The sequence below is a fragment of the Hippocampus guttulatus genome, chromosome 19, assembly GCF_054856545.1.
Source record: "Hippocampus guttulatus isolate MCC_2025c chromosome 19, RoL_Hgut_1.0, whole genome shotgun sequence".
NCBI classification, from domain to species: domain Eukaryota; kingdom Metazoa; phylum Chordata; class Actinopteri; order Syngnathiformes; family Syngnathidae; genus Hippocampus; species Hippocampus guttulatus.
Genome location: NC_141279.1, coordinates 6,353,204 through 6,362,500, shown reverse-complemented (window position 1 = coordinate 6,362,500; position 9,297 = coordinate 6,353,204). Strand labels below are relative to the sequence as shown.

General features: G+C 48.9%; 1 protein-coding gene and 1 non-coding gene across 3 annotated transcripts in view; both read left to right on the top strand.

The window, feature by feature from the left end:
• eef2k (eukaryotic elongation factor 2 kinase) overlaps positions 1-8,608 on the top strand; it is a 9,208-nt gene extending 600 nt beyond the window's left edge. The window contains exons 2-19 of one of the 2 annotated variants that reach the window (XM_086099290.1): positions 365-626; positions 813-869; positions 1,651-1,751; positions 3,071-3,131; positions 3,214-3,251; positions 4,010-4,181; positions 4,288-4,437; positions 4,501-4,633; positions 4,703-4,830; positions 4,926-5,124; positions 5,671-5,729; positions 5,811-5,888; positions 6,029-6,085; positions 6,872-7,003; positions 7,181-7,369; positions 7,448-7,572; positions 7,784-7,962; positions 8,113-8,608. In XM_086099290.1, the coding sequence (XP_085955416.1) occupies positions 381-626; positions 813-869; positions 1,651-1,751; positions 3,071-3,131; positions 3,214-3,251; positions 4,010-4,181; positions 4,288-4,437; positions 4,501-4,633; positions 4,703-4,830; positions 4,926-5,124; positions 5,671-5,729; positions 5,811-5,888; positions 6,029-6,085; positions 6,872-7,003; positions 7,181-7,369; positions 7,448-7,572; positions 7,784-7,962; positions 8,113-8,222 (2,214 nt within the window). In that variant the 5' untranslated portion in view covers positions 365-380 and the 3' untranslated portion in view covers positions 8,223-8,608. The remainder of the gene's footprint in view (positions 1-364; positions 627-812; positions 870-1,650; positions 1,752-3,070; positions 3,132-3,213; positions 3,252-4,009; positions 4,182-4,287; positions 4,438-4,500; positions 4,634-4,702; positions 4,831-4,925; positions 5,125-5,670; positions 5,730-5,810; positions 5,889-6,028; positions 6,086-6,871; positions 7,004-7,180; positions 7,370-7,447; positions 7,573-7,783; positions 7,963-8,112) is intronic. The other variant, XM_086099291.1, reaches the window with a different exon arrangement.
• Positions 8,609-9,212: 604 nt separating this feature from the next.
• trnal-aag (transfer RNA leucine (anticodon AAG)) lies at positions 9,213-9,294 on the top strand. The gene has a single exon. It is a non-coding gene; the product is annotated as a tRNA-Leu (tRNA).
• Positions 9,295-9,297: the final 3 nt, after the last annotated feature.

Below are 9,297 nucleotides of genomic sequence, written 5' to 3'. Positions count from 1 at the left end.
TATTATAAATAATATGTAATAAACCTATGAAATGTGAATTCGATTTCTTTTATTCCTTAAATTGGAGTCTTATTAGAGGAAAGACTTTGAAGTTGGCCATGAATTTGATTGATGTCAGTAGCTAGGCAGCCTTCCTGAAAACAGAAATAAGTTTACAACTATTGCTGCATGCTTTGAATGTGGAAAACAGTAGCGCCAAATACTTTACAGTACTTGGCGTACTTTACAGTACTGACAACAGTACCCCTCAATGCACCTGAAATACAAACAAGTTGATTTCATTCAAATAAATTGATCATTTCAGTTGCAAGCCGGTGTTCCACCATTTCCAATCACATCGTCTTTTGTCTTTTTTTTTTTTTAGCACACCAGCGGACATAATGGAAGACGAGCTGATGTTCAGCATGGAGGAAGAGGGCAGCAGCTCCAGGTCTTCGGACAAAAGGTGCGCGCCCAAGCAGCGGGTGTCCTCGCTTACCGACGATGACGACGGCGAGGAGGACGAGGCCTTCATCTGCTCCATCCTGGAGGACGACCCCGTCCGAGACATCTGCCAGTACATGCAGAACTTGATCAACAACCGCCAGCTTTCAAACTCACTGCCTAAGACAGAATTCTTGTATAAGGTGAGGAGGCGCCCCCGGTCATTTGTTTTCAATGATTTTAAATAAGAATTTTTTTGTCATTAGGAACAAATCTTTTTGGGGGGAGCACGTGTAGCTTTGCCGAAGCGTTATAGTTTGTCTTGTTGCATTATGTGCTATGCTGATGAAAAGTGGTGCATTTTTTCTCACCTTTCCCCCCCAACATAGAATCAAACAGAGCATTTGGCGGAAGGTTCGTACCACGTTTTGTCCGAGAATGCACGGGTATGTTACACCATTTCAATTACTATTCTGTATCGCCCCTTTACTACTTATCACATTTCCAACCTTCCTTCTTTCTTTTGTAATGCCCCCCCCCCCTTTAACTGTCATCCTTGTTCAAACGTTTCCATTTTCTGTTCTATTCATCTGCATGATTTATGTTTTGGAACATTCCACCGACGGTTCATTAGGTACACCTGCACAAGAAAGGATTCCTCAAGTGAATTTTGTCGGAGACGTTGACTAGTTAGTTAGCGAACGTGGCAACGGACGAGGGAGACGTGCGCACTGCCCCGGGCGGTGAAGGATTAAATTACTTGACATGATGAGCGACCAACCCCGCCCCGCTGAGAGAGTTCTTTTCAGACACGGCCGCGGTTCAATCCTCGACATCGCACAGCGTGCCGTCCGAATTGCTGCCTCCTTCGTTGCAAACAAGTCCACCCCAGCGCCAGTTTACCTTAGGTGTGTCCCTGAGTTCATTGCGCCAATTAATTGACACACACAAAAAAAATAAAAGAGCGGCGACATTTTTTGCCGCACGCACCGGATGAGGAAAAGTGACACCGTGTGATGCGCAAATTTACAAAAAAAATTGAAATCTGTGACCCCAGATTGAAATTCAAAACTTAAAAACGGCATCGGTTTATGTCGGAATCGGAAAATGACATTTCCAATGCTTTTTCTGACTTCTTGCCTGTGTTTCCATCTAAAAAAAAAAACAAGCTTATAAAATGAACTCATTTCACATTTACAAATGAACGCAATGTGCTTGTTACTGAAGGAGACGTGGAAAAATGCCATCGTGAAGGCCAAAGCCATGCCGGACCCCTGGGCCGAATTTCACCTGGAGGACAAAGAGACGGAACTCTGCTTGCGCTACAGGTCAGAATAACCATCGGATTGATTGCTACGTCTCTGCGTTCCCAGTCAATGTCTCGACATTGAATTTGATCATCCTATCGATCAGAAAACGCCAGTGAGTATCTGAGGCGTGCCTTGAAGCAGAAAACATTTGTTTTCAGTTCTTTCACCAACATGGAATGCAGACCAGTCACCATTTTTCAGCTCATGTGAACGTTCCAAACCTCCGTTCAGACACCTCGGAAGTGAACCCAACTGAGCTTTTACACTGGCGCCCTTCGGTCGGCTTTCTAATCCCAAATCAACCCGGCGAATCTCTGATGCAAAGCGGTCCCGCTTGTAAGTTGATCTCATGAAAAATGCGTCCTCGGGACTGTTTTCCTCACTCGTCCACTTCTGCCGCAAGAGGAGAAGACAACAATCTTAGAGAGGGGGGGGGGCCGGTGTCACGTGTCATGTTGGTACTCTTTATGAACGGGAAATGAACGCAGCAAATTTACAACATGAAGCGCAAAAAAAAAAAAGAAAAAAAAAAAAGAGTTGCTCCGCTGACCTCCTTTCCTTTTTAAAGACTTGGCAAAGAGGAACTTCGGTATGACCGCGTGAACAGGAAAGAACTTCAAAGTATTTCGTTTTGAGGTCAGCAAGAGCAGGGGCCTGCGCGCCTGCCGCGTTTGGACGCGGAACCCCACAAAGCTTCAGCGCCGGCTCACATCTGGCCGTGCGCGCGCCACGTCACGCCATTGGCAGACGCACAATGCAGGAGGGGTTTATTTCGCTGAGTGCACGGTTCGCATTGAATCGCTTATATAAGCCACAGTCGAGCGAGGGGGAGTGGCGGCTATTCATGTGCTAATTTTACTCTCCCCATCCTCCTCCTCTTCTTCTTTCTGCCGGGGCGCAAAACGGCACATCGTGTTCCCGGCCTGACGTGGTTTCGCGAGGCGAAAAAACAAAACCGTAAAACCTCTGTTGAGTTGTGCGGCGCTCCGACATTCTGAACTGTGTTTGTTCATTTCCACGAGGGCACGCCGAGGTCCAAAACAAACAGGCGCGCTAGCCAGGTGGTATGCGTGCAAAGTTGAACGTGGAGATAATGCAGTGCCTCGTGAAGTTTGGAGAGCATAACAAATCTATTTTCAGCGTCACCTTTAGTTTTATGAATGCAGTTTAACCCCATTCATATATATAAAACAATCTCCCTTTAAAAGAACGGGAAAAAAAATACTTTATAAACTTTCATGTATTGAGAAATAGCACTTGTCAAATATACAGTCTACTACTACTACCAAAAAAATGCTCTTTGCTCACAAGGAATCCAAATTCTGAATCCATTGCAGGTATAACGCGATCACGGGCGAGTGGGCCCAAGATCGGGTCCACATCAAGATGGCCGCCCAGGTATGAGATCACGTCCCGAAGAAAGACATTGCTTGGATACTACAATTGATTACAGAGCTGAATGTTTTTCTTTCTGTCACAGCCGTTTGGCAGAGGAGCCATGAGAGAGTGCTTCAGAACGTAAGTGCAACTATTTCCTGGGAGTGTTCCAGTCTGTGTGTGGCCAGGAAATCGGGGGGTCTTGCTGACCCGGGCTTCCAAGCAATTCCATACAAGGCGCGAATCTATACCCATAAAGATGCTTAAGCTTTTGCACGGAGACTCGCAGACCCAACAAAAGTTCCCACAACAGAGCCGGCGGTTGTCAGGAATCAGACTAAGCAAGAAAAATGTGAAACTCGGCACTGGAGAGCAAAACGTGTCCGTGACTGAGACACCAAGCGTCAAACAACTTGCGGCTACGGTTGTCCAACTGACGTGCGGAAGGTGAACGAGCGCAGGCTCCATTTCATGTCCCAGCTGGTTGCGGCGGCGGCGGCTTCCCCACCCACATCCCGATCACCTCCGGTTTTGGGTGTGGCCGCATTCTTTCTTTTGATTGGTTAGTTCCTGACATTGCGGGCGTCTTGCCGCTCTCCCGTCTCTCCGTTGCGTTGGAATTTCATCAACGTAAGCTTTCGCAAAGTCTCCCAAGTACATTTCTGGGTCTCCGTCACAGCAACGCGTCAACGTCGAGGTCGTGCGGCACCACCATGGAGGTCGCCCGGAGTAAAAATTAAATTTGCTCCTATCTGCACGCTTTTGCCTTTCGGAAGCTATTACAACAAACTGTAAACCGTGAACACAGACTTATTTGTAAAAGCGTGGGGGCGGGGGGTGGGGTGGTCATGGTGATGTCAGAGCACCTTGAAGGTTCTAAAAGTGGTCTACGCTCGTAGGAAGAAGCTGTCCAGCTTCTCGCACAGCCACAACTGGAAGATGGCCTGCAACTACGTGGCCAAGCGCTACATGGAGACGGTGGACAGGAACGTCTACTTCGAGGACGTGCGTCTGCAGATGGAGGCCAAACTTTGGGGCGAGGAGTTCAATCGCCACAAGCCTCCCAAGCAGGTAGACGAGCCCCCCAAGCCAGCCCCCCATCGCTTGAAATCCAATCGGAGATGCGGCAAACCGTAACATCTTGGGGGGGGGGGGGGTGTGGCGAAACGCGGGCTAGGTGGACATCATGCAGATGTGCGTGGTGGAGATGACCGAGAGGCCGGACAAGCCGCTCTTCCACCTGGAGCATTACATCGAGGGCAAGTACATCAAGTACAACTCCAACTCGGGTTTCGTGAGGGACGATAACATCAGACTGACGCCGCAGGTGAGAACGAGGTCATCGTGAAAAAGCGCCGCATCGTATTCACACTTGTCTTTTGTCCATCAGGCGTTTAGCCACTTCACCTTTGAGCGTTCGGGCCACCAGCTGATCGTGGTGGACATCCAGGGCGTCGGCGATCTCTACACCGACCCTCAGATTCACACAGAAAAGGGAACGGACTTCGGCGACGGGAATCTGGGTATGTCTCTCCCCCTTGTTATGTTCGGGGCATCGTGCGCGGTGAAGTCAGGAGTCTTTACGTCACCAGGCGTGCGAGGCATGGCGCTCTTTTTCCACTCGCACATGTGCAACAAGATCTGCAAGTGCATGGGCCTGACGCCTTTCGACCTGTCCCCGGCCGAGAGCCAGCAGCTGGACTGTACCAACAAACTGCTGGTCGGCTACCCGCCCTCACTGGCACCTGCCGCCATCCCGTCGCGGCTTGCGATCGCGTGGGCTCTCCTGACGTTTTCCCTTCTCTCTCTCGTTAGAAGTCCGCAAAGACGGTGCTGAGAGGCTGCGAGGAGCAATGCGGTTCCCCCCGCGTCCGCACCATGTCCGGGAGCCGGGCGCCGCCGTTGCTGTCCCGCCTGTCGGAGACCTCGTCGGTCGACGAGAGCATGAGTGACGTGGACTCGGTGCCTTGCTCCCCTCTGGTGGCGCCCGTGTGCATGTCAAGGTCTCCAGCCGGTGCGTATGCTTGCCAGTCATGCCCGTAACGCGACGAAAATAAAAAGTAACATGACGCTATTATGTCCACTTTGTACAGAAAGGACTAATCTAATGCGAAGTAATCACTCTACAGTTACTCATAAAAGTCACCGGAAGTTACTTTGTAATTATTATATTGCAAAAACAAAAAGGTCCCACATCAATCTCCTTTAAAATGGCTATTCGCTGGCAAGTGCAATTGCAGTCGGTCGCCACAAGGGCGCAGCAGTGAGAAACATTTGATTAAAGGCATATAGCAAATAACGAATTTGGAACACGTCAGAAAAATGAACTGAATTGTTTACAGATTGAAGTGAAGCATTCTAGGACTTCACAGTTTAGCATCGGATTCTGGGGGAGTGACGTGACTTCTGCCCCACGTCGCATTTTTAGCGTGTGAACAACTGAAAATAACAACGGAGGAAGGAGAGATCGATTTGCGTTTTCAAGCTCGATAATCCACTCACTAAAAATGATTATTTTAGATTTTATTTCTAAAAAAAAAAAATGGTTCCATTTTTACAGGCTTATCCTTCACTGGGATGTACGAACAGGAACGACTCGACAACGCAGGGGAACACAGGGTATGAAATTAAACCTTTGAGCCGTTCGGGTGGAGTCCACTGAGCTGAAGTCTCACATTTTTTTGCCGTCTGTGTGCGTAGGAGTCGGACAGCGGCGGGGACAGCGGCTACCCCAGCGAGAGGAGGAGTGAGGGAGACCCCAACGACCACGCAGACGGGGTAAACGGTCCAACGTATTGATGCATTCTGAAGCCTGTTAGCGCCCCCCCCCACCCCCCTGCTACTTTTGTGTATTTCATTCGCATTTCTTCCCACGGCAGTCGTTTTTATGATGCATGTCCTATCTCGAAACGCTGTAGGCCCGCCACCACTACCAAAGACATTATTCCGAGTCGGACGAGGACAGTGTCAGACGGGTAAAGCAACATACGAGACGCCGGTGTGCCACACGTAATCATCACCGCGGGAGGTCAAACGACCTCTCTCCTTTGCATCTCATTCCTCTTCTAACCTCACAATCCAAACATTTATCATGTTGCTCCACTAGAGGGCGCCGGTTGATATACAGTACCAAGAGGCTCAGAGATCTTAAATCCAAACCAAGAAGGGGTGATTCCGCCCCCCAAAACAAGCATGCCATGTCTCTGTACAATGTCACAGAGCACAAATACACAATACGGATGAAAGTTTTGGGTCAGCGTTGCACCTAACCGGAAATCACTCATGTTTGAGGTCAGGATGCTCAGCACGCAAACACGCATTGAAGAGCAACTTGAGAGCGTGTCCAAAAATGTCTTGCTAATAAGAGCCTGTCTCAAGACTTTTGTCCATGTCGTATCGATCCAGCATGAGAGATTTGGTGTTAATTGCACTGGACAGAAAAATCAAAAAGGCAAACCAACCATCGACCTCTTCAGTTTCCTCCATGTACTTGTTGCTTTGTGTGTGTGTGTGTGTGTGTGTTTTTGCATTATTTTTCTATTCCTCTTGTGTGATTTTTTTTTCCATTCATACCAACAGGGATGTACTCTTCAAGTTGATCAAGTCGAGGGGTACAACCCTGCACATTGAGCTTCATCGATGGGGACCCCGTGAAGAATTCGCCGCTAAACCGTTTTTGTATTTGTGTGTGTGTGTGTGTGTGTGTGTGTGTGTGTGTGTGTGTGTGTGTGTGTGTGTGTGTGTGTGTGTTTTCCACACAGCTGACCGAGGAGAAGTGGAGCTTCTTCCACTCATCGCGCGCTCACGTGCACAGATCCTCCTGCGTGGTCACCGAGGTGGAGCGACTCAGTTCGCTGATGCAGAAGCACATCGGGCAGTCCATCCTGGGGAAGGTGAAAAGATAACGCTTAAAAATAATCCACAGTGTCCAAAAATATAAGTCCACGTCCGCATATGGTATGTCTGATTATGCAATCGGGCCTCTCGCCATGGTAACAGCGGCCTTTGTAGAAGAGGACGGAGCGGAAGAGTAGTTTGCGTTTTGAGATCTGAAGCTTCCTGGTGTCCAGGTTCACCTGGCCATGGTGCGCTACCACGAGGCGGGACGCTTCTGCGAAAAGGACGAGCAGTGGGACGAGGACTCGGCCATGTTTCACCTGGAGCGAGCCGCCCAGTGCGGCGAGCTGGAGGCCATCGTGGCCATCGGCCAGTGCTGCCTGCAGCTGCCCCACCACATCCTGCCCAACATGGAGCTGGAGGTACAAATTCCCCTTCCGCCGGCTCCGTTTTTCTCTCCGACCATCGCCTGACTGTTGAAATCGCGGTGTCGCTTTCAGGAAAACGCAGGAAACAGAATGAAAGGCTTCAATTACCTCCTGCAGGCTGCCGAAGCCGGCGACAGATCTTCAATGATCACGGTGGCCCGAGCTTTTGACACGGGAGTGAATCTGTCAGCTGACAAGTGAGTTCTGTGAGGCCTGTGCCTCCGTTTGTGTGAAGGTACTGCCCCCTGGTGGAAATACTCTGCTATTGTTCCCTGATTCCCAACCAAATTGCCAAGAGATTATCAGATCATATTTGAATCCGTTGCTGGTCACACAATGTGCAAAAAATTTTCTACAGCGCGTACGTAGCCTCTGTGCTATCGCTTTCCTTTTTCTTCATCACAACAGACAGCAAGACTGGGAGGAGGCGATCCGCTGGTACGACGGCGCGTTGAACATGGACGAGCACGACGAGGGCGGCGAGTTCGACGGCATACAGGACGACCCTCGTTACCTCCTGCTGGCCAGAGAGGCCGAGATGTTCATGGTGGGGGGGTACAACCTCGCCGCGGACCCCCAGAAAGCAGGTAGAACCACAAAGAGAAGTCATGACAACAGTCATGCAGCGGCGGGTCATTTCTGTTGTCCTGCATTTGCAGTCTCGGCAAATTTAAAATCTCGGCCGCTGAGGTGTGTTTCCCCGTGACCCTTTTAACCTCTCGCATCATTCTCTGCAGGCGATCTGTTTACAGAAGCCGCAGAAGCTGCCATGGAGGCCATGAAAGGGCGCTCGGCAAACCAGTACTACATGAAAGCCGAGGAGGCGTGGGCGCTGATGGAAGAGTAACGGCACTCGTTGCGCACTTTTACCACCCCCCCCCCAAAAAAAAAGCTTCATATGTCCTGCCAGATGCTGAACGGGTTGCGTTTACATATTTTTTTTTTATATAACAGGTTTTTAGCTAACGGTGCTTTGCGTGACTATGCATGTTTAAGCCTTTCACCATTTAAGATTCTTCAAATCTTCAGCGCAAGATTCTCGTTTTTTCGGGGAAGTTACTCTTTTATCGTTGAGTTTGTATTCTGTGAATGTGGTCCGTGGAGCCAAAAACAATCCAATTGTTTACTTAACACATTTCTATTGGAAGAGTGTGTCTAAAAACAAAGAAAAGGATATCATAATGTGACTGTTAAAAAAAAGAAATAAAGTTTGCATTGAATTTTATCAGTCAATATTTTGTTCTTATTTTTAATTATAGGTATTGTGGGATTTTTGAATCATAGGTTGTGTGGCTGTAGTCCGTTCCACTCATCCCGGACATGCCGTGCAGATGCATTGCTCCCCCCCCCCCCCCCCCCAAAAAAGTCCTCTCCTATGGATTCTCCCCTTGAGCTAGATCCACACGTTTTCACTGGGGTTGAGGTCTGGGGACTGGGATGGCCATGGGGCAGCATGATTCTGCGGGTGACGAACCATTTCTACAATTCTCAGGACGAGAGTTTCCTTCTGCAATAACTGATTTCATTTTACAATCTTGAACACATGTGAACGGGGGGCGCCAATGATTATGGATGCTTGACGTCAAACTGGATTGCAGTGCCATACAAATGACAGGGACCAAGACGAAAGTTAAACAACAAAACAACAATAAAGAGAGGATACAAACGCTATATTATAAAATCAGCATCCGTTAAAATGGCGCCCTGACTCTTGAGCTGAGAAACCCGATTTTGTATGATTTTGAGACTTCGTTTATATATTCTTGTTTTTTTTCTCCATTGCATAACTTCCTTTGGGTTTTCTTCATGTACATAGGAAGGAGGTACCGCACGTATCGGTAGCGTGGCCGAGCGGTCTAAGGCGCTGGATTAAGGCTCCAGTCTCTTCGGAGGCGTGGGTTCGAATCCCACCGCTGCCATAC